We start from the raw sequence: 25,189 nt of genomic DNA, 5'->3' as shown, positions 1-25,189 counted from the left end.
GGAATGGCAAAAAGTTTTAAATCTAACCTGTGTGTGTGTGTGGAAATCTTCCTACACATGTGAGTCATTGTCGTGGTTAGCATGTCGGATTAGGATCTCTTCTACAGAAACTTGATGGGTGACCTTGGGCCTGTACCATATTCTCAGCATAACCTACCATGCAGGGCTGTTGTTGTGTGGGTAGAGTGAATGAGGTGAGAACAATGTAAAAGGCCCTGTTGAGCCCCGGTTGGGAGAGAATAATAATAGAAATCAATGATTTTTTCTCCCTACATTTTTCCTTCCCCTGAAACGATACCCACATGCAATGAGAAACTGTTATCTCACACTTCATGCCTTTTATGTGGCCTGTTGAAGTGCTTGTCTTCACCTGCAGCAGAATGAGGTAGCTTATCTTGTGGTGGAAAGAATTGGCTGTAGTTGAGAGGTCACATTTTAAATAAGTAATAAATGGCCTTGCAAGTAGAAATCTAGCAGGGCCAGCTGCAGTGATGAGCTAGGTCTCTGCTTGCAGGGAGAGAGTTTTTAAATTGAGGAACATGAGAAAGTGGCATCTGCCTGTAAACTCATCCCCTTGTTCTGCCCCACAAGTGATTAGAATGCCTTCAGTGTCAAAAGCCTTTTATTCCCCTTGTTGCAAATCTTCACAATAGCCTAATCAGGAAAATCAGAATTATCACTGTCCCTTTTGGAGCGCTGTTTCAGAATCCCATCACTGACTACCATTTGCTGTCAAACACCTGTTTTAAACTGCTTCCCTTTCTCCCATTATGCTTAGCCCTTTGTTGACCTGGCGAGACGTTCAGCACTTGCTTGTTAAAACATCTAGACCAGTACATCTCTTATCCCGGGACTGGAAAACAAATGGTGCTGGATGGAAAGGTAAGACCAGTCAGATGCATTTTGTAAGGGTTGGTTGCTGGGAAGCAGGCAAAGATACATATAATTTGGAATACCGTGTCTAGCAAAGGAGGGTAATGGAAGTTAATCTGGAGAGATATTAACAGAAAACTTGATGAGCCTGGTCCACTTTGAACTTTAAAAAAAATTTAGGATCTTTTAGGAGCAGCAGTGGCATAGTGGTTAAGAGCAGGTGCACTCTTATCTGGAGAACTGGGTTTGATTCCCCACTGTTCCGCTTGAGCTGTTGAGGCTTATCTGGGGAACTAGATTAGCCTGTGCACTCCAACACACACCAGCTGGGTGACCTTGGGCTAGTCACAGTTCTTCTGAGCTCTCTCAGCCCCACCCACCTCACAGGGTGTTTGTTGTTGGGGTGGGGGGTAAGGGAAAGGAGATTGTAAGCCCCTTTGAGTCTCCTACAGAAAAGAAAAGGGGGTATAAACCCAAACTTCTTCTTCTTTCCAGTCTCAGCATGAAACTGCAGATATGTGTGTTTTTTCTTGACTATATTAACGAAATTCAATAACGGTATTGCTGTTAAAATCGATGCTTCAATGGCCTAGTAAATGGAGAGAAAACAGCATAGAACCTAACAGCAGTTTGAAAGAAACAAAAGCAAGATTTGCTGAACAGGATAAGTGGGACAAAATGGTCTTCCGACTGTGCATGAAAATTAAGACACGAATGCATATTTGTATATTGGAAAAATGCTTCTTGATACGAATCCTTGGAGATGCTCCATACCCACCTGCTGTCTTAAAGCTTCACTATTTCAAAGCCCATAGTACCAAGAAAGCAATTAATAAAGCACTTTAGAGCTTTTATACAGATTATCACACCCTCCCTTACAAAAGGCCTTTAAGTGTAGTCAGCTTTCGAGCTCAGACAGAGTGCAGGTTGTACATCTCAGTCCATTCATGGGGTGCCAATTGCAGCTGTATGAAGCCTCGGTTTGCCTCGGGGTCATGCGGGGAAGGGAGAGGCTAACTTTAAGGCGCTGAAAGTGGTTATAATTCCTCACCTCACTCCTGACCATTTGTCTCCTGTGGTTACCCATTTGTTGGTCATGAACGATTAGAAATGCATAAATCTGCCTTGAGCAGAGCTGGCATGTTGATCCCTTGATTCTGTACTCTGATGGGCGTCAGCTCTTCGTAGTGCCAGGGAAAGATCTTTGAAAACACCTGCTACTACGCTCTAACTTGGGATGCCAGCAAACAAAACCGGATTTTGGGACATGCGCTTTTCAATTGAGCAGCAGCCCCTCCCCAAATTAGCAGCTCAGATGCCATCCGCCACCCATCTTGGTCATATAATTTTGCTTCTAGGCAAGGAGGCTGGGAAGGAATTGCTCCCCAGTTTTTTCCCTTTTTACATTTCTGTTGCTCCCGCTTTTAAAGCCAGCAAGCCCAAGGAGCTGCTCAATTCAAAAGCGCATGAACTGGAAAAAAGAAAATGGGTTCTGGTTCTGTTGGGTTTTCTGGACTGTGTGGCCGTGCTCTGGAGGATCTTGTTCCTAATGTTTCACCTGCATCTGTGGCTGACTTCCCTCTGTGACACACCTCTGAAGATGCCAGCCACAGATGCAGGCGAAACATGAGGAACAAGATCCACCAGAGCACGGCCACACAGCCCGGAAAACCCACCAGAACCAGTTGAATCCGGCCGTGAAAGCCTTTGAAAATGGGTTCCTTTAAAATGACTGCAATCCGATAGATATTTGCTGTGCGGAATCCACCTCTCTCTCTCTGTATATAAAATGCAGGAGTCTCATGTTTTCCTTAACTGGCACTGAGCTGCCCTTGACATTCTGCCAGTCTTGGAGGGCACTGCGCTTGCTCGGTGCTCATCAGGACAGTTTGCAGGAGGAAAGGAGGTGTCGTTTTTAATTTGGGAAGTTGCCTTTTCAGGAATACCCAGGGACTTCCTCGAGCGGGATGCAGCTCCCATAGGTGTCCTGTTTTATTTTCCTGCTGTCACAATTGGCACCGGCCACCAACTTTTCTATTAGCTACTGTAATTTATCCCTCCCCCAACCCCCAGCTCACACAGGATTAAGGTATAAATCCAAATCAATATCCTCCAAAAGTTTCCTGAGCCTGAAGTGCTCCCGTATCCATTTCAAGAAAACTCTTTCTATTACCAGAGCTGCAGACCTGCCAAGAAGCAGCTATTGGCAGTTGTGAGATTTGATAATCCTCTTCAAAGCCTTTTTTATCAATGGGTATTTGCAAGCCCTTGTCTGTTTCAGCAGGCAATCCGAACAGCAGTGAAAGACGCCAAGGAAAAAGGGTTTGGGGAAGGGCTTGCGTGAGAGGGAGGCGAGATCTGAGAAATCCCTGCTTTAATTTTGGCTGAGCTCGAAGTGACAAATGGTTGTCGAGGTTTAGAAGGAGCCCTCTTCAGAATGAAATTCTGTCGTGCAAGCTTTGGGCGAGCCGACAATAATCCTCTTTTGTAGCAACTACCGGTAATGCTTCTAAAAATGAATCTCCCAGGGGTTCCCGACTGCCACCCTCCTAGAAATAGAGGGTGCTTTATATGGACCGAGGTGCACTCGCAAAAAGAGGAACCTTCGACACATGTTCTTGTGATTCTAGGACTGTGTGTCTTATAATTTATTTTCCTACTAATTTACTTTATTCATAGCCTCCCTTTTGCACAGAGACTCGAGGGAGATTTCAAAAATGACCTAATCGGATAGCATAAGAAAGCCAGCCTTGTGCACTAGCTAGAAATAAGCCCGCCTTGTCTAGTAGTTAGCATAAGAAAGCCAGTCTTGTCCAGGCTAGGATCTGGGAGACATGGGTTCGAATCCCAGCTTTGCCATTCAAACTTGGACCAATGATACCATCTCAGCCTTGTGTGTAGAAGAAGAATTCATCCCCACTTTATGTTTTAATGTGGAATCCCCTGTGCTGACAGTGGTGAGCAGAACTGCTGATTTCAGTGGACACTTTAAGTTCTGTTTGGGATGGCTTTGGGGGCTTAAACATATATTAAGCAATTATTATTGAACCCCTTTCCTCTTCTATGTGACTTTAGAAGATTCTTCGGCCATTTATGCATGCAGTGTTTACCTCGCGGCTGTGTGCTTCATCAGTGGGGTTTTTGTGCTGTGTTGTATCTCAACGGGTTTCTCCCACTGTGAAGTGAACATATTTGCCCTTATGCCGACCCTCCGTAGCTTACACTATCCACTGGGAGTAATTGCTTTCCCATAGAAAGCAAAATAAATGCTAATTCACTTTGTTTTCATGGGTGTGTTGGGGGGGCTTTTGCCAGGTTTCAAAAACTACATGGCTTCTCTAATCTGCAGTTTAGTTAAGTTTGGGAGGGAGAAAACATGTGCACAACCAAGAATCTGACCCGAAGGGAATGTACACTCACTGCATGGCAGACCACAAGTACATAAATTCTCAGTTTCTTTAGAATATTAAACCAATATTTTATATAGTGTTTTCAGTGTCCAAAGAAGTTCACGTACATTATGTTAAAAATCTTTTCAACACTCCTGTAAGTTAGTCAAATATCACCGGGCCCCTATTTCAGATGAAGGTAAGAAGCTAAGAGAGAATGCTGTTGCTAAGGTGATTGAGGAAATGCATTTTAGAGGTAAAATTCAAACCCTGGGCCAACACTGTTTTAGCCACTGTGGTGTACCATGGACCTCTTCTGGTTTGGCCACTGTGGAGTCCCACTCACATGGCAGTTGAGCAGCATGTATGTTTTGAAATAAGGAAAGGAGGGACCACAAAATCCCCACAAAACAAGACTGAATCTTGAAAGTCACAGAGTATGCTGAGATGGCAAGGCTGTTGGCGGTTATAAGAGACAAGAATACGGACAATTTTCTGGAAGACTGGAAATCCTTTGCAGACTACTTATTGAAAACACATACAAACAGAGAAACAACGGCAGGATTTGAGGCTTAAATGAAAACAGCGTGCTGGATGAAGACAACTTTACAAGAAGGACTATGGGGAAAATGCAGATATTAATTATAAACACGGAGTTCAATTTATGCTTGGATCCTTAGTGAGGTAGCTTGAAGTCACCATATATATGTGTAGGTGTTTGTGTATGTGGGGTGTTTTTCTTTTCTTTTCACTTAGTACTGTTATTATAGGGGGAGGGGGACTAGATTGGGATTTTTCATTTTATCTTTCTATGTATGTTGTTTAGATATGTAAAATAAATAAAAATTCTCATCGAGAAACAAGGAAAGGTGACAGAATACCTATGCGAACTTTCTAAAAGCAGCCGGTGCTTTGAATATAAACCATTGAATATGCACCAGCAGCTCCGTTGCTGTGAAAGTCTCTGTTTAGCATATTTAGCGCCGATTCTATTTTCCCAAGCTTGCTACAGAGTGAGAGACTAAGAGAGTGGCATTTTTAAAAAGGGTTTTGACAAGTGTAAAGAACAAGCGCAAACTCTCCCACCAGGAGAGAAAATAAGTTTCCTTTTGTTTTATGTCTCTTGGAAACTATAACACAGAGGATCAAAAATATGTGAATAACTTCCTGGGTAGTGGGGATTTCCCCTCCACTCTCTCTTTAATAAACAAGTGAGTACTTGAGAAAACTGTTTTCCCCCCCAGTTAGCCATCTGTATGGTTTTGGCCTGGTGGATGCAGAAGCGCTCGTTGTCGAAGCCAAAAAGTGGCAGACTGTCCCCGCTCAACATGTTTGTATCGGAACGGCCAATAATCGACCTCGGTGAGTGTTAATGGGGTTGAGACCCTTTTGCTCCCTTATGGGTGTAGAACTTTCTTTGTGCGTGTCTGTGTCTGTGAAGTGCTGTCAAGTCCTCCTAACTCATGGTGACCTTAGGAATCAATGCCCTCCAAAATATCCTACTGTTCAATATCCTTGCTCAAATCTTACAAACTGAGAGCTGTGGCTTCCTTGATAGTGTCGATTAATCTCATGTTGGGTCTTCCTTGAGAGCCAGTGTGGTGTAGCTGTTAAGAGAAGAAGAGAAGAAGAGTTTGGATTTATATCCCCCTTTTCTCTCCTGCAGGAGACTCAAAGGGGCTGACAATCTCCTTGCCCTTCCCCCCTCGCAACAAACACCCTGTGAGGTGGGTGGGGGCTGAGAGGGCTCCGAAGAACTGTGACTAGCCCAAGGTCACCCAGCTGGCGTGTGTGGGAGTGTACAGGCTAATCTGAATTCCCCAGGCGCAGAGCTGGGAATCAAACCCGGTTCCTCCAGATTAGATATACTAGCTCTTAACCTCCTACGCCACTGCTCCTATGCCACTGCTGCAGGCGAACTCTAATCTGGAGAACTGGGTTTGATTCCCCACTCCTTCACATGAGCGGCAGACTCTTCTCTGATGAACCAGATTTGTTTCCCCACACCTACCTTCCTGCAGGGTGACCTTGGGCTAGTCACAGTTCTCTCAGAACTCCCTCAGCCCCACCTACCTCATAAGGTATCTGTTGTGGGGAGAGGAAGGGAAAGGAGTTTGTACATTGCTTTGAGACTCCTTACAAGAGAGAAAGGTGGGGTATAAATTCTCAGTGATTCTTGTCTTCTATGTGACCAAAATATGACAGCTTCAGTTTAGTCATTTATCTTCTAGGGACAGTTCTAGCTTGATTTGATGTAGAACTCACTGATTTGGGGGTTTTTTGGCAGTCCCCAGTATCCATTGCACTCTCTTCCAACACCACGTTTCAAAGGAATTTAGTTTCTTCCTTCCTTCTCAAGGACAGCCCCAAGTGGACTGCCTTGTAGTATTTGTTGGAAACAGCTGCTTTTCCCGGGGTTCTCAGTGGTTCTCCATCCGTGGGTGTATAAGAAACAAGGAAGAAGGGGAGAAAGAAAACACGCCGTCACCTTCTGCTTTTTCGTTTCTTGCAAATGTGTGAGCCAGCAAAAGAAGGTAGCAACCTGCAGAAAGCACAGTATATCTAAAGGGCTGGGATGGGAAGTTCGAAGAACATATGGATGCTGGCTTATGATGAAAAGCTTACGGCGTCTTTGCTGGGGTTTCATGGGCTTCTTTGGATAAAGCACTAAATTGCCCAGACATGGAGCTGTTCTGTAATTGCTATTGTTTAGTTACGTCTGTGAGCTTGTTCCTTGGGAGGCCATGCGGGCAAACACATTCTGAGATCTCTTCCAGCCATTAAAAAAAATCCTGTGGGGGCGGGGGCACTCCAATTTGTGCTGGTATAGCTTGAGATGGCTTTTGTATTGACAACTGGTTTTAATTACCCAACTGCGTAAACTTTTTCTGAACCCAGAGGGTGACTGGAAGTCAGTTCAGCTCTGCCTTGACGTACATTCGCTGCCTGGCAAACAATTTCCTTCTCTGCTTTTTCTCACCAGGGATTGAGCACAGCTGAAAAAGCCATGGCGCATCGGTAAAGCCCAAGGGGATGCCGGCTAATGCTGGGTTCTTCTGAGGCATTCCTTGCTTTACTGTGGTGCAAAGTGCCATGAAGTTACAGCTAACTTACAGTGACCCTGTAGGGTTTTCAAGTCAAGAGACGTTCAGAGGGGATTTGCCATTGCCTACCTCTGCATGGGCTGAGATAGTTCTGAGAGAACTGTGACTGGTCCAAGGTCATCCAGCAGGCTTCACATGGAAGAGTGGGGAATCGGACCTGGTTCTCCAGATTAGGCCCCTTCCGCACATGCAAAATAATGCGTTTTCAAACCACTTTCACAACTGTTTGCAAGTGGATCTTGCTATTCCGCACAGCTTCAAAGAGCACTGAAAGCAGTTTGAAAGTGCATTATTCTGCGTGTGCGGAATGAGCCTTCGAGTCTGCTGCTCTTAACCCCTACACCACGCTGGCTTTTGCCTGGTCCAATAAGGAAGAGAAAAGCCAACAATAACGACTCCCAAGGTTCACGTAAAGCACTTCTTTCTCCAGAGTGGTCAAGGAAAGCTGTGATTGGCGCTTTGCTTTGGGGAAGAGGGAAGTCGGCATCAGGAAACACATTCGTGAGCTCTGAGGTGCCCAGCGCATCAGGCTGGAAATGAAGGAATGACAACCACCAAACAGCCACTGTTGTTAACACTTACATAGTGCCACTAATACCCCTTCCGCACATGCAGAATAATGCACTTTCAGTCCACTTTCAATGCACTTTGAGCTGGATTTTACTGTGCCAAATACAAAATCCACTTGCAAACAATTGTGAAAGTGGATTGAAAGTGCATTATTCTGCATGTGCGGATGGGGCCTAAGTGTTCAAAGTGTATCATAACACAGTACACACAAAATGCTACCTTGTAGTCAAAAACGTAATTCCCCTGTTGCAGATGAGGGAATGAAGTTAAGCGAGAATCATTCGATAAATTCTTGTGAGATTTACACTGGGGAAAGCACAGTCCTTTGGCTATTATCCTAATCTGTATCATACCAGAGGGTGTCCTAACAAGACCTAGAACAGAATCGGCAAGGCTTTTTTCTTACCTGCTCCTGTTCTAGGTGGCCAGAGGGTAGTATTACACCTGTCTGCTGTTCAGGGCTCACGCAGGTGAACCAAGAGTACTTCCTTTCTCTTAAAGGTGATGATTTTGCCCTATGTGTAGTACAAACCCAGAGAGACCTAGAATGGTGTAATGATTAGGACTGGTGGACTCTGATCTGTTTTATTCCCCACTCCTTCACACCAGCAGTTGATTCTAATCTAGTGAACAGGGTTTGCTTCGCCACTCTTCCTCATGAAGCCTGCTGGGTGACCTTGGACCAGTCACAGTTCTCTCAGAACTCTCTCGGCCCCACCTACTTCCCAAGATGTTTGTTGTGGGGGAAGGGAAAGGAAGGCATTAATAAGCCACTTTGAGACTCTTTGACCCCTTCTGCACGTGCAGAGTAACGCACTTTCACAATTGTTTGCAAGTGGATTTTGCTATTCCGCACAGCTGCAAAGTGTGTTGAAAGTGGTTCAAAGGTGCCCTATTCTGCCCGTGTGGAAGGGACCTTTAAAATGTAGAGAAAAGTGGGGTGTCAAAACCAACTCTTCTTCTTTTTTGCTGCCTTATGTAAACTGTGACTTTGGTGCCCCCCCTCCCCCCGTTCAACAGAGAGAACATGGAGAGGTCTGAAAGGAACATCTTACTTAACTGGGCATTCAAAATGAACAACATGTAAACAAAAGGAGGAGGAGGAGGAGGAGAAGAGTTTGGATTTATATCCCCCCTTTCTCTCCTGTTGGAGACTCAAAGGGGCTTACAATCTCCTTGCCCTTCCCCCCTCACAACAAACACCCTGTGAGGCAGGTGGGGCTGAGAGAGCTCCTGGAAGCTGTGACTAGCCCAAGGTCACCCAGCTGGCATGTGTGGGAGTGCACAGGCTAATCTGAATTCCCCAGATAAGCCTCCACAGCTCAGGCGGCAGAGTGGAGAATCAAACCCGGTTCCTCCAGATTAGATACACGAGCTCTTAACCTCCTACGCCACTGCGTAGGAGGAGTAGGAGGAGTTTGGATTTATACCCACCTTTCTCTCCTGGAAGGAGATTCAAGGTGGCCTACATGCTCCTTTCCCTTCCTCTCCCCACAACAGACACCTTGTGAGGTAAGTGGGGCTGAGAGTTCTAAGAGAACTGTGACTTGCCCAAGGTCACCCAGCAGGATAAGGTCTTGTTAAACCCTTCATGTTCCAGAAGACTCTAGAACTCTAGAAGCAGGTTAATTCCAAGCTACCCTTCAAGTGAGTAGAGTGGTTGGGGACTAAGCTGTCAGTCTGTTTCTTTGTGTATACTTTGGGATGAATGATAGATGGAGGGATGAAAATACACCCATCCTTGCCTGTCTGTTTCCTGACCCAACAGCATCCTTCCAGTTGTGGTGCACCTATGCTCTCAAAATGTATCCCCTTCCAGCTGCTGCGGGCATCTCCTTCGCTTATTTTCCTAGGATGGTTGGGATACTGGCAATGTTCTTTCAGCTGTGCCCTGTTTGTCTGTGCGTTGAAGCCATCTGGGAATTGGAATGTTTTGAAAAGGGCCATTCCACAGCTGGTCAATCAGGATAACATCTGGGTTTCAAGATCCCCTCCCAAGAGCATGTTTGCTGTTTACCCTGAGTGGACCGGGTGGCCGAGAACTCATGTCCAGACTGAATTTCAACAGGGGATGCTTGGTGGAGATCATTGACATTTCAACCAGACCTGCCATATGTATGCCACAAAAAGAATTGCTAAAATGTTCCATGCATATAAGACGTTTTGAGGCTGGAAATAAAACATTTGGGGCTATAAACCACGTGGAACTCCTCAGAGGGAACATTTTATTTCCTGCCTCAAAATGTTTTATTTTGATTGTGTGGAAAGGACTAGAGACTTCATGCATAATCACTACATTCCACAATTGTGTGATTTGTTGTGGGCATGAGAGCTCTGATGGACACGCAGAGAGTATCCCGTGTTCAACGGATCCCCTTTCCTGTTTCAAGAGAGAGCAACAGAGCAGTAGCTCTGCTTCTGAGAGCCAGCATGGTGTAGTGGTTAAGAGCAGATGGATTCTAATCTGGAGAACTGGGTTTGATTCCCCACTCCTCTACCTGAGTGGCAGAGGCTTATCTGGTGAACCAGATGTGTTTCTGCATTCCTATATTCCTGCTGGGTGACCTTGAACTAGTCATAGTCTCTCCTGAACACTTTCAGCCCCACCTACCTCACAGGGTGTCTGTTGTGAGGAGAGGAAGGGAAAGGAGCTTGTAAGCCACCTTGAGTCTCCTTACAGGAGAGAAAGGTGGGGTACAAATCCAAACTCTTCTTCTTCTTCTAACAAGGTCGTTCTGTGATGCGGCATGCTGGGGAAGCCCTATTGATATTTTCCCCTACACAACGTATTTGTGATTGGAATGAAAAATTGCTTTCCTGACTCGATTTGGCACGCCCATATTTTCGATCAGGATTCCAGGTGCCGACAAGTGCTGCTTAAACCGGAGAAAGTCAGGAACGGTGGCGCAAATCCACATCTCGAAACAGTTGGCGCAGATCCACATCTTGAGATGGGGTCATGCTGCATGCCAATAACGTTTTGATGTCTCCTTTTTAAAAAGAAAAAATAATAATAAAATGTCTCCCTCTCCCTGAGAAATGACATCACTGTTTACAGCTTTTTTCAGTTCTGCCTTTATGAGTAAGGCAAAGTGAAAGACTGACGATGTAATCCCCGCTGAGAATTTTCAAACATATGCTCTGAAGCATCTCTGGAGTAATCCTGGGGGCTGACAAGCCGCTCCCTCCCAATGAATTAGACATCAACAACACGCTCCAAACCCTGTGCTGGGAGTTGGTTTGCTGCTGGTGGGTGGGTGACTGTGTAGCAGAGAATGGAGCCTCTGAAAGCACGAAATCCTCCACTGATGTCATCGCTGTTGTTTTAGGAGATGTTGCAAGATGTTGCTTTTCTTTTGAACTGAATTAGAAATCCCAAAAACAGTCCATTCCTAACCCAAGGAAAACCTTTTTGTGCAACTTAGCTTGAGAACAGTACCATTGATTGGAAATTGCCAGAAATTGTGGGTCTTTCAGGCTTTCTGGTTGGCCCCCTGTAAGCATGCAAGAGCAGCCATAATGTATTGGACCAATGATCCATCTAGTCTAGCATCCTGTTTCTCGCACATATACCTGTGTGGGGAAATAGGATAAATGGACCATTTGTCTGAGCTATAGAGATGTTGTAGGGTATGCCTTAGTGTTTCTCAGATCGACCCATCTGAGCCTTCCAGTAGGGGTAAGTGACAACGGGGGCGGGGGGGAGGGCATATTTCAGATTTGGGTTTAATAGTCCCAGAAAATACCTATACCAGCAAAAAAAATTGAGTACTCAAACCTGAAAATTTCCAGGTGTCTTCGGATTGCACCTGTTGCGTCTAAAACCCAGCCAGCAAGGACATGAAGGGGAAAGGGAGAGGGTTGTTTTTGGTTGTTGTTTTTTTTTTAGAAATGGTGGTGGGACCAAAGTGACATTACTTTTGGCAGTATCCACTTTTCAGCTCCCTTAAATTGCCACCCTTTTTTCTGGACTAAAATACCAATCAGGTATTTTTCAGGTTTTTTTCGGTTCGGCTTTACCCAACTTACACTCCTGCCCTTTAGAAACATCAACCTTTCCTTTCTTTCTGAACATTTAGGTTCATCCCTACCAACAAGATGGTGAGGACAGTGACTGTAACAAACGCCTGTGCTGACCAGCGCAACCATCATGTGGTACACTTGGAGCATGTTGTTGTGCGGATTACCATGGTGCACCCTCGGCGAGGAGACCTCCAGATCAGCCTGACGTCTCCTTCTGGAACAAAGTCTCAACTCCTGGAGAGGAGGTGAGCTGAACCATATCTTGAACACAACACTGTTTCTGCTCCAGAGCATCTATGGCTGTGATGGACCATGCTGTATTAAATTACTCCTTCCTGTCTGGCTAGGAAGAACTTAGTTGGGGGAAGGAAGGAATCATAGAGTTGGAAGAGACCCCAAGGGCCATCCAATCCAACCCCCTGCCATGCAGGAAGACACAATCAAAGCACCCTTGACTGATGGCAATCCAGCCTCTGTTCAAAAACCTCCAAAGAAGGAGAGAGATTCTGGCTCTGAGGGCACTTCCGCACATGCAGAATAATGCGCTTTCAATTCCCTTTCACAATTGTTTGCCAGTGGATTTTGCTATTCTGCACAATAAAATTTAGCTGCAAAGTGCATTGAATGTGCATTGAAAGTTCATTATTCTGCATGTGCAAAAGTGCCCTGAATCTTGCAGAAGAGCCAGCTGCACGGGGGTACCTGGTGAAAGCCAGCAATGCTTCACAAATGCGTGTAGTGCCTGAGGTGCGTACTTTTATTCAGCCACATCCGTTTTCGCACAACTGCACATTTCAGTCCTGTTTTCTTGTCCTTTATTTTCTTTCTTGGCACTCGTCTTCGGTAAAGTACAGAAGTGAGAGATGCTGTGGAAAATAATATATCCAGGGGGATTGCATCTCCTTCCACCTTCTGCTTCGTTAAACCATGAACACAAACAGGAGGCGACTGGTTGTCCTTTTGTATTTTCTTTTTAAGAGAGGCAGGCAATGCTGAGGTCATGATCTGCTACACCTAAAAAGAAGGCAGCTGTTGCCCCACAAGCTTCAGCATCTGGCTAGCCATGGACTTCAAGCCAGCCTGGTATAATGGCTAAAGTGTCAGACTAGAATCTAAGCCAGCATGGCATAGTGGTTGAGAGCAGGTGCACTCTAATCTAGAGAACTGAGTTTGATTCCCTGCTCTGCCACTTGAGCTATGGAGGCTTATCTGGGGAACCAGATTAGCTTGTGCACTCCAACACACATCAGCTGGGTGCCCTTGGGCTACTCATAGTTCTTCGGATCTCACTCAGCCCCACCTACCCCACAGGGTGTTTGTTGTGGAGGGGGAAGGGAAAGGAGATTGTAAACTCCTTTGAGTCTATTTGCAGGAAAGGGGGATATAAATCCAAACTCTTCTTCTCTTCTTCTATCCCCAAGGGTTGTTGTGAGATAGACTGGAGGTATTATGTAAGCAGTTTTGGGTCCCCATTGAGGAGAAAGATGGAAGATATAAAATGTAAATAAATAAGTGAAATAGAGTGTAATCAACCATGGCTGGATGCTAGAACACTGTGTGTGTATGCAAGCACCTGTGTGTCCATGCAGTGGTTAAGAACCATTTATACCTATGGCCATCACTACATGAGAGCCAGCATGGTGTAGTGGTTAAGAGCAGGTGGATTCTAATCTGGAGAACCAGGTTTGATTCCCCACTCCTCCACATGAGTTGCAGACTCTTATCTGGTGAACCAGATTTGTTTCCACACTCCTGTGTTCCTGCTGGGTGATCGCAAACTGTGATCGCAAACTGGTCACAGCTTTCCCCCTCTGTTGTGGGGAGAGGAAGTGAAAGGAGCTTGTAAACTGAGTCTCCTTATAGGAGATAGTGGGGTATAAATCCGAACTCTTCTTCGTATGTGTATCGCTGTGTATGTGATGCCTGAGAATTAACCCCCTCCCTTCATTTTTTTTCTCTTGGCAAATTTTCAAAACAAATCTCTTTCGGGCACTCTGAAGGTGCTGAATATTTAGTGTTAGATATAAACACTTGGACGACCAAAGATAATTTCATGGTTGCAAAGAGCATTTGACTGTCCTTAGTGAGTTTTGCTAATTCATCAGCTCAAAAGAGGAGAATTGCAAATGTGGATGGTAAATTTTGAATCCTGCCATCCAAAAGTCAAACGCAGGGGTCCGATTTCGACTTCAAATACTGAAACTTCAACATCCTTTAATTGTGCCGAATGTTGTCATTTTGCAAAACCATGTGCCTCTAGTGTGTGCGTAGGGGTGGAAACGGAAGCATGTCTTAACCCCTTCTCATGGGACGGCATTGGAGGTCATCCCTGCATATGTGCAGTCATGCGAACCCATGGGAATATGGTAGCCCGAGGCTGAGCTGTAGAATGGTTTACCAAATCACTTTTCAAAAGATGAGGAAACTCATGGAGTTGCTTTTCTCCTGTGACTTCTGTGAGCTCAGTCCTGTGGAGAAAAGTGTTTGCTTCAAAACCCTCCAAAGCTGGAAGTGCTTCAGTGAATCCTTGTGGCCCCCCCACTCTTTGTGGGGAGTTGTTATTTCTTCTCACGCTGTGGCATGGTCTTCTGGCTGCTGGAAATTGGTTCATTTGAAATGCTGGAATCTAGAAAAGCGAGGCTGCTCCAACATATAAGTTGGAATGGGGGTCCATTTTTTTTCCCAGGGTAGGCAGAAAATAGTTTTGGAGTCATGCATTTGGATCAGGAATAAGACTAGAACTGGAGAAGTGAGGAGGGGGATAATGGAAGGATAGGGGATCTCCTCAGGATGCAAAGCAATACGAGTAACATTGGGGTGTGCCTATGGTGAGTTCCAGGAGGAAAGTGGTGTGGTATAGCCCAATTGGCCATGCTGGCAGGGGCTGATGGGAATTGTAGTCCATAACATCTGGAGTGCCAAAGGTTCGCCACCACTGCCATATATAATCAGATATTGTAAGTTAAGCAGGGTTGGTATATGGACAAGAGGCCACCCAGCAAGTCTCTGCAGAGGAAAAATATAACAGTGGTGGTGGATCTTGACATAAGTTTCTATAAACGGTTTCCAAATATCTAGAAACAAGTCCATGTACAACTCGGTCTATATGCTACGTGTGGAAATATTGATAAAGTTCTACAGTCCTCGATCCATTGATTTATCAGAGGTGGGGTTTTATCTTTCCAGGGTTGTAACAGACATCTTTTAGCTATAGGAAGGGGTTATGTCAAATATATGTTGTTTAACTAAGCACAGATACTGCGGGTTAGCTTATCATAAAGTTTATTAAGAAAAGCAAATAGGGGGGCACATGGGTAGAAAAACAATAAGTAATCCACTCTAAGACGATCTGCATGTTGCTTCTACAAAGTAAAAGGTGTGGCTGATGGGAACAAAGAGGGGAAGTTGCCTTTACATCTTCCTCTGAGGTCATCTGCACGACTTGCCACACAGTCTATATGGCAATATATTGATTAGCCAGTGACCACCTCATTGATGCTGGTAACTAGCTACTTAACACTCCATGAGCTATGATAACCTAGCTATAGGGTTACTTGCAAACATAATTTTTAACTCTTTTACTACTGAAGAGCTGAGATTTGCAGATACTGCTGTAAAGGCACAGGTGGCAGCATTCAGAGTTTTTCTCTTTTTTAATAATTTCTTTTTAGAGTTTTTCTTGAAACATCCTTTTCAGTTACCTTGGTGTGACTTCTTTGGTTTGTCCCCCCATTCACAGGCCACATGACAGTTCCGTCGATGGCTTTAAGAACTGGGAATTCATGACTGTCCACTGTTGGGGAGAGCGAGCTGCGGGCGAATGGACGCTGGAAATCCATGATAAGCCGTATCGTGTTCGAAACCCAGAGATGCAAGGTCAGTGCCCTTTGGCTGGTCTTCTGCTACATTGTGAAAATTACAGAGAGGGTTTTTTGTAAATACCTTTTCCGTGGTGGTACTCCATGTGGCAACTGATGTTTCCCAAATGCAGAGTGGCTGTGGACAAACTTTTGAATTTTCAGCACAACTTTTTCTAATCATGTTTGCCCCTCTGTTGAGCACACGACTGCATCCATCTGGCAGGGATCTTCCATGTTGCTTCCAGTTTTCCTGTAGATGATGAAGAGGAGGAGTCTGGATTTATATTCCACCTTTCTCTCCTGTAAGGAGACTCAAGGTGGCTTACAAGCTCCTTTCCCTTCCTCTCCCCACAACAGACACACTGGGAGGTTGGTGGGGCTGAGAGAGTTCTTGAGAGCTGTGATTATCCCAAGGTCACCCAGCAGGAATGTAGGAGTGTAGAAGCACATCTGATACATAAGACAAGCCTCTGCCGCTCAGGTGGAGGAGTGGGGAATCAAACCTCCAGATTAGAATCCACCATCTCTTAACCACTACACCACGCTGGATGATTCTGGGTTCACAGGGGCATGGAGTACCCCATGGCTTCCACCCACCCTGTGCCATTGAAATGCTAAATCTGTAGAAATATGTCAGTTGCCAGTTTTAATCTGCCGAAATATGTTCAGGGGGAACGGGCGATTAGGGCTGATTTGGGGAAAGGAGATTAGGGCTGATTTGGGCAGGAATTGCAAAAGCACCTGGCAGTCAAAGGTGCTTTGATTGTGGTATTTCTCAGAAGATCATGCCCAGACATATTTGGGAAAGGTCCCAGCGAAGAGTGGGGGTGGAATGGGAGCACAGTACATGAACAGTTACAGGTGGTCTTGTTGAAGGCTGTCATGCCTGGAATCAACTGACTATTGTGGGATTTCTGGGCTATGTGGCTGTGGTTGTGCTCCAAATGGTTTGCCAGCATCTGTGGCTGGCATCTTCAGAGGCATGTCACAGTAAGATATGTTTCTCTCCATGATGTCACAAAACCTTAGTTTGGATCCTGAGGTAAGATGAGAGCCAGTGTGGTGTAGTGGTTAAGAGCAGGTGTGCTCTAATCTGGAGAACTGGGTTTGATTTCCCGCTCTACCACTTGAGCTGTGGAGGCTTATCTGGTGAACCAGATTAGCCTGTGCACTCCCACACATGCCAGCTGGGTGGCCTTGGGCTAGTCACAGTTCTTCAGAGCTCTCTCAGCCCCACCCACCTCACAGGGTGTTTGTTGTGGGGGGGGGAAGGGCAAGGAGATTGTAAGCCCCTTTGAGTCTTCTTACAGGAGAGAAAGGGGAGATATAAATCCAAACTCCTCTTCTTCTCCTCCTCCTCAGTGCCATGGAGGCCCCTCCCGGACATGCAGAATAGTGCACTTTCAATCCACTTTCAATGCACTTTGCAGCTGGATTTTACTGTACGGAATAGCAAAATCCATTTGAACACTATTGTGAAAGTGGACTGAAAGTGCATTATTCTGCATGTGCAGAAGGGGACAGAGAGAAACACATCTCACCTTGACATTTCTCTGGTGGTGCCAGCCATAGATGCAGGCCAAGTGTTAGCAGCAAAAACTACCAGACCACGGCTATACAGCCCAGAAAACCTGCATCCCCCAATGATAGGAAGCTGTTGTGTGGATCCACATAACAAATTCTGTTCCAGTTTAGGCAGAAAGATGACACAATACCTCCTTGTGAACTCGCAGTCTGTAAATTGGAAGGATTGGGGGTTTTTACTGTCACCATGCATGGTGTAGAATTTCATTTTCCTTGCTAAAACTTTCACAATCTGCAGAGAGTGTACATTAACAGCTAATAATATGTGGTGCTTGAGAAGCTGCCTGCTAGTTCTTCAGGATTTCTCCCCTCTCCTATACTTCTGGCCCCTCATCCTCTTGCCAGAGAGAACCTGAATGGCGTACAGAAATGGGTCTCCCCCCCACCCCAACCTGTTCGTACAAGAGACCAGTCTGTTCTCAGCCACGAGGTGTTTGGCTGCAGTGTGGACAGGAAGTGAAACAGCATTAAAAATAATTCTGATATGAATGTAGCTTAAAAGGTCCCAAGATCTCTCTACATACTGAGAATTCTGTGTTGTCCCAAATTTAGTGGAGGTGGGAAGGACGGGCTTCTTGAGGTCTTTAGGCCAAAGCTAGCAGAATGAATTGGCATGGAGGCCCTTGCTTGTGAACTCTGCTGTCATTTCCAGTGAGTCCCTCCAAATGAGAAGGGTTTGAATTTATGCCCTGCTTCTGTCAACTGTAAGGAGTCTCAAAAGTGGCTTACAGACTCCTTAACTTCGTCTCCCTACAAGTTATATCTTTTGAGATGAGCTGAGAGAGTTCGGAGAGAACTATGACTAGGCCAAGGTCACCCAGGAGGCTTCGTGCAGAGGAGCGGGGAAACAAATCCAGATCAGAGTCTGCTGCGTATGTGGAGGAGTGGGGAATCAAACCTGGTTCTCCAGATTAGAGCCTGCTGCTCAGGTGGACGAGTGGGGAAATCAAATCTGGTTCTGCAGAATAGAGTCCACCACTCGCAACCACTATCCCATGCTAGCTCTCATCTGACTGGAACTTAGCTTTGCCGGTGAGCTAAGTTCCTTCAGATCACTGGATGTGCAAATTAGTGACAATTGTACACATGCTCATGAAGGGGTGCGGGTGTATGAGAAAAGACCTTCATGGGGTCCTTTAATGAGATTTGCTGGGGATTGACTGTGGGCCTTCCTGTATCCAGTGTTTTGCCATAGAAGCACAGTCTCTGTAGTGTAACCAATATGAACACAATTGACCTATCAAGCTCTGTATTATCTGCTTGACTGCTGTATTATCTGTGGTATTATCTGTGGCTCTTCAAGGTGTAGTAGTTATGAGCAGGTGCACTCTAATCTGGAGAACCAGGTTTGATCCCCCACTCCTCCACCTGAGTGGTGGAGGCTTATCTAGTGAAGCAGATGTGTTTCGCACTCCTACGTTCCTGCTGGGTGACCTTGGGCTAGTCACAGTTCTCTCAGAACTCTCTCAGCCCCACCTGCCTCACAAAGTGTCTGTTGTGGGGAGAGGAAGGGAAAGGAGCTTGTAAGCCACCTTGAATCTCCTTACAGGAGAGAAAGGTGGGGTATAAATACAAACTACTACTACTACTACTACTACTACTACTACTACTACTACTACTCTTCTTCTCCTTCTCCTCCTCCTCCTCCTCCTCCTCCTCCTCCTCCTCCTCCTTCTTCTTCTTCTTCTACTTCTTCTTCTTCTTCTTCACACCTGCTACCTCTAAACACACACAGTTGTCTCTCACTTAGTCAGACTATTGATCTATCAAGGCTAGTATTGTCTACTCAGACTGGTAGCAACTCACCAGGGTCTTAAGCCAAGATTTCTGGTGTGTGTGTGTGTGTTTTCTGACAACCTTCCAAACATACATTCTGCACCAAAAGCTGCCCTAAATCTCTGCAAACAGGTTCCTTCCTCTTGCCCTCCCTGAAACTCTTCTGAGCAAATTTGTTCAGTGCCTGGGCGAATTATTGGGAAAGCATCTTGACATTTTAAAAAATCCCGGAGAAACCAACCAACCCTGAGCTTTCCTTGCAGCATATTAGAAGGGCACCCTTGGAATGCGGAATCTGGCTGATTAGAACAATATTATTAGAGATTTTTATTTTTTGCAAAAATATGAAACATGTGGTATTAAAACCAAGAAACCTCACATGCTGGTGAACCTTCAATATTTCCAAGGAATCGGGAAATTTAGTGCTTCCGCTTAGTTCTTTTTCTTGAAAAGGGCATAGTTGCTTGTCACTTATCCCAGTGACTTGTTGGCCAGAGCCATAGAAGACAGCTGTCAGGTTTACATCTTGTTTTTCTTTACTTCTCTGCGAGCAAAGAGAAAGAAAAAATTGCAAACGCAGAGTGGTCAGCTGCAGTACTGCAGTCCAAGCTCTGCTCATGACCTGAGTTTGATTCCGACAGAGGTCGGTTTCAGGTAGCCGGCTCAAGGTTGACTCAGCCGGATGGTAAAATGAGAACCCAGCTTGTTGGGAGTAAAGTGTAGACATTTGGGAAGCAAATGGCAAACCACCCCCTAAACATAGTCTGCCCAGTGAACGCCATGATGTGATGTCACAGTAATGACCCCATGCTTGACCTTTACCTTTTTTAAAGCAAAAAGACAAATTTCAAAATGAAATCTGGGAGAAAAAATGTGGAAGTATCCCTTCAGGGATCCAGCATTCCTGTATTCCTTTTGGTGAGTCTGCCATTTAATAAGTTTTAAAAGTCTGATTTTATGGAAGTTGGTTCTTTTACAGGAAAGCTGAAGGAATGGAGTCTCATCCTCTATGGGACAGCTGAGCACCCCTACTCCAATGTCAGCACCCCTCAATCACTGTCAAGGACGCTGGAGGTTCCATCAGCGGAAATGGAGCCTTCGAAAACTGCCTTCTTCCAAACTCAGATGGAGGTGCCAGAGGAAGAGGAGGAATACACAGGTAAAGTGGCCATAACCCAGCTCTTCTTCTTCCCCTGAACTATGCTAAGCATAGTCACTGTTCTCATGTTTAATTTTCCATGCATATATTTTCATCCCACTCTCCCCCCCAAAACAAGATGGAACAGTTTCACATTCATTGCATCTTAGCCAACCATTGTCAAGTTGCCTGCACATCCCAGAAACGGCTGGTTTTCCAAGAATTTGCCCTCCCCATTAAAAGGAAAACATGGCAGAGTTTTTGTCTGCTATCCCTTGTATAATAGGATTTTGTGCTGTGTTTATTTACTTATTTCTTGGATTTTTATCCTACTCTCCCTGACACAGTTGGCTCAAAGCTGGCTTCTGACATCATTGAATAAAATTTGTGCAATTCATTGTGATGCCTAAAAACCCAACCAAGGATGGGATAATTAAGAAAATAAGAACGTACGAAAGAGCCTGCTGGATCAGACCAGAGTCCATCTAGTCTAGCACTCTGCTACTCACAGTGGCCTACCAGGTTTTAGTATTGTGAGAAAGAGAGAAACATTTCTCTCTGTCAGCATTTTCTAACCCATGGATAATTTTATAGACTTCAATCATACCCCTCCCCCCAGACATCTCCTCTCCAAAGAGTCCCAAACGCTGCAGCCTCTCCTCATAAGGAAGGTGCTCCAATGCCTCAATCATCCAGCATAGAGTTTGCCTTTTTCACAGCTGCCATGCATTGAGTTGACATTCCCATGGAACTATCAACTAAGACGCCCAAATCCCTTTCCTGGTCTGTGACTGATAGCACTGACCTCTGTAGTGTGTATGTGAAGTTTGGATTTTTTGCCCCTACATTTTGCTGCATTGAACTGCATTTGACATTTCTTAGCCCACTCACCTAATTTATCAAGGTCCGCTTGGAACTCTTCACAATCCTTTGAGGTTCTCACCACCCTACATAGTTAGGCATCATCTGCAAACTTGGCCCCCATGCTACCTATCCCTACTTCCAGGTTATTTATGAATAGGTTAAAGAGCACTGGTCCCAAAATGGATCCTTGGGGGACACCACTCCCGACATCTCTCCATTGTGAGAACTTCCCATTAACACCCACCCTTTGCTTCCTGTTTCTCAACCAGTTCTGAATCCATAGGAGGACTTCCCCTCTTATTCCTTGATTGCTGAGTTTTCTCAATAGTCTCTGGTGAGGAACTTTATCAAAGGCCTTTTGGAAATCCAAGTAAACAATGTCCACTGGCTCCCCCTTATCCACATGCCTGTTTACACCCTCAAAGAACTCTAGTAAGTTTGTACGGCAGGATTTGCCTCTGCAAAAGCCATGCTGACTCTTCCTCAGCAGGTCTTCCTTTTATACATGTTTAATAATTTTATCTTTAATGATAGATTCTACTAATTTACCAGGAACAGATGTCAAACTGACTGGCCTGTAATTTCCTGGGTCCCCCCTAGACCCTTTCTTAAAGATTGGTGTGACATTGGCCATCTTTCAGTCTTCAGGGATGGAGACCAATTTCAGGGATCAGTTGCATATTAAAGTTGCATATTAAAATCAGCAATTTCATGCTTGAGCTCTTTAAGAACTCTTGGGTGAACACAATCTGGGCCAGGGAATTTGGTAGCATTAAGTTTATCAGTGGATGCCAGGACTTCTTCCTTGTCTACCACTATCTTCGCTTGTTCCTCAGATTCACCTCCTAAGAGGTGCCTTCAGGCACAGGAATTTTCCTCACCTCCTCTTGGGTGAAGACAGATGCAAAGAATTCATTCAGCTTCTCTGCAATCTCCCTGTCATCCTTTAGCACACCTTTTGTTCCTTTGTCATCTAATGGGCCTACTATTCAAAAAGGATATTGAAGAGATAGAAAAAGTGCAGAGAAGGGCAACGAGGATGATTGAGGGTCACCTTCCTTATGAGGAGAGGCTGCAGCGTTTGGGACTCTTTAGTTTGGAAAGGAGACGTCTGAGGGGGGATAGGATTGAGGTCTATAAAATTATGCATGGGATAGAAAAGGTTAACAGAGGGAAATTTTTCTCTCTTTCTCACAATACTTAAACCAGGGGGCATACATTGAAAATGCTGGGGGGAAGAATTAGGGCTAATAAAAGGAAACATTTCTTCATGCAATGCGTGATTGGTGTTTGGATATGCTGCCACAGGAGATGGTGATGGCCACTAACCTGGATAGCTTTAAAGGGGGCTTGGACAGATTTCTGGGGAGAAGTCGATCTATGGCTACCAATCTTGATTCTTCATGATCTGAGATTGCAAATGCCTTAGGACCGTGGTGGCGAACCTATGGCACTCCAGATGTTCATGAACTACAATTCCCATCAGCCCCTGCCAGCATGGCCAATTGGCCATTATGGCAGGGGCTGATGGGAATTGTAGTCCATCTGGAGTGCCATAGGTTCACCACCACTACATTAGGAGACCAGGTGCTCGGGAGCAGCAGCAGCAGCAGCAGGCCATTGCTTTCACATCCTGCACGTGAGCTCCCAAAGGCATCTGGTGGGCCACTGCGAGTACCTGAGTGCTGGACTAGATGGACTCTGGTCTGATCCAACAGACTCCTTCTTATCTTCTTATGTTCTTAATTTAAACTTACAACATCCCTCCAACCCCCACATACCATGCAATCAAGCCAAGGACAGAAGGGAAGGGGAAGGAAGCCCAGCCAAGGGGAAGCATAACAAGAATCTCTACCACCTTGTAAGTCTGGCACCTTACAACACTACATCAAATAAGTCAATGGAAAATATGTTTGCTGATCCATGCTTGGAAAGATGTGAGCAAATACCAGTTGAGATTCAGAAGGTGGAAAGGTGGCTCTGTAAATGTTAGAGGGAATGGGAACTGCAAGGAGCATTGCCTGGGGAGAGACCAGAGTGTGACTTTTTCAGATCCATACAAACAGATGTTAAATGAGTATGAAAACTTCCATCTCCAATAGTCACGCATAGAATGAGAACACTCTTGGAACGCATCTTCCTCAGCTTTCTGTTCTGCTAAAACTCAAGAAGGTGTGTTGTGAGCTTGGGCTAGTCCCAGTTCTCTCTGAATTCTCTCAGCCCCACCTACCTCCCAAGGTGTCTGTTGTGGGGAGAGGAAGGGAAAGGAACTTGTCAGCCACTTTGAGTCTCCTTACAGGAAAGAAAGGTGGGGTATAGATGGAAACTCTCTCCCGCCCCCCCCCCCCACGACTTTCAGGGCCTGGGAAGTCTTTCTGGAAAGGGACCTAACAGAAGTGCCATTGGCTTGGCAGATATCGCGTGGGTTGTAGCTTTGAGATACAAGCTGGACTATCTTTTGAATACATACAGCTCCTCTTCAGACAGCGGCTTCCTGTGAGCCAGCAATGTCAGGTGTTGGCGGATGACTGTTGGGGACGGAGCATGCGCCTCCCGCTCTGGCGCAAAACCTGTCAAAGATGCTGCCTTGGTCTCTCTCTCCCCGTCTTCCCCTCGCATGCTTTAAATTATTCATACTGTAATTTATTGCAGCCCTGGGTGGTTGTGGTGGCAGCAGCTTTTTTTCCAGGTGGTCTCATAAATGTTGGAGAAGCCCAGCAGTGCAGTTTGTGCATAATGGAGCTTCGCTCTGGAAACGATCCCCCAGATTTAGACTTGCGTGTCCCACTGTTGGCTGTTTGAGGAGTGGAATCTGAGAGCGGCTGCAGAATTTGGCACAGGGCGCTTGAGTTCTTTTGTCTTTGAACAAGTTTCTCATCCTCATGCCTGCCAAGAAATTCTTGGAGAATCAGACGAGAATTAGCTAGAAAAGGGCTGAAAACTGGAGGGCCCTGCAGGATTCTTCCGTTCAAGCCCTGGAGAATTTGCTTTTGGTATTTGGAGTCCTAACCCCTATATTCCACTAAACCCATTCTACCGGCTATATCCTGACCAATCGATCAATCTTTATTATGATCATAAACTACATTAAGCTAGAGAAGATACAAACAATTAAAAAGGTGAAATGTATTATCTGCCAGAAAAAATGGGAAGAAGGGTTTGTATTTATACCCCACCTTTCTCTCCAGTAAGGAGACTCAAGGTGGCTTACAAGCTCCTTTCCCTTTTTCTCCCCACAACAGACACCTTGTGAGGCAGGTGGGACTGAGAGAGTTCTGAGAGAACTGTGACTACCCCAAGGTCACCCAAGGAAACGTAGCGGTGGGGGAACAAATCTGGTTCTCCAGATAAAGAGTCAGAGGTGGGATCCAGCAGGTTCTCACAGGTTCCCGAGAGTAGGTTACTAATTATTTATGTGTGCCGAGAGGGGGTTACTAATTGGTGATTTTGCCACGTGATTTTTGCCTTAGTTACGCCCCTCCTCTAAGCAGTAGCACGCAGAACTTGAAGCAGTCTAGCAGGAGGTGCACCGGGTTGCGTGGCAGCCTGCGCCTACGTAGGGACACATCTGCTTTCCCCGCACCAAGGATCTCTGGGCTCATGCAAGGCTGCTGTGTTCTTTGCCACAGTCCCCGCCCCAGGAATGCCTCCCCCCGCCTCTTAGAAATGCCCGGCCATGCCCCCGTCATGCCCCACCCAGCCCCATTGGTGCTACGCCACTGTTTGAATCCCACTACCATGGGAACCTGTTACTAAAATTTTTGGATCCCACCACTGTAAAGAGTCAAACCTGGTTCCCTACTCCTCCACATGAACAGTGGACTTTTAGCTAGTAAACCAGATTTGGTTCCACACTCCTGCACATGAAGCCTGCTGGGTGACCTGGGGCTAGTCAGTTCTCTCCAAACTCTCTCAGTCCCATCTACCTCCCAAGGTGTCTGTTGTGAGGAGAGGAAGGGAAAGGAGTTTGTAAGTTGCGTTGAGTTTCCTTACAGGAGAGAAAGGTGG

General features: G+C 45.6%; 1 protein-coding gene across 3 annotated transcripts in view; it reads left to right on the top strand.

Moving 5' to 3' along the window:
• The window catches only part of PCSK6 (proprotein convertase subtilisin/kexin type 6), a 110,259-nt gene that overhangs the window by 65,157 nt on the left and 19,913 nt on the right, over positions 1-25,189 (top strand). For all 3 annotated transcript variants that reach the window (XM_048481958.1, XM_048481957.1, XM_048481959.1), the window contains 5 exons: positions 779-882; positions 5,507-5,624; positions 12,016-12,204; positions 15,699-15,835; positions 20,159-20,338. In XM_048481958.1, coding sequence (XP_048337915.1) covers positions 779-882; positions 5,507-5,624; positions 12,016-12,204; positions 15,699-15,835; positions 20,159-20,338 — 728 coding nt within the window. The remainder of the gene's footprint in view (positions 1-778; positions 883-5,506; positions 5,625-12,015; positions 12,205-15,698; positions 15,836-20,158; positions 20,339-25,189) is intronic.

Source organism: Sphaerodactylus townsendi, linkage group LG17 (genome assembly GCF_021028975.2).
Source record: "Sphaerodactylus townsendi isolate TG3544 linkage group LG17, MPM_Stown_v2.3, whole genome shotgun sequence".
Classification (NCBI taxonomy): domain Eukaryota; kingdom Metazoa; phylum Chordata; class Lepidosauria; order Squamata; family Sphaerodactylidae; genus Sphaerodactylus; species Sphaerodactylus townsendi.
This window is presented reverse-complemented; position numbering and strand designations above follow the sequence as displayed.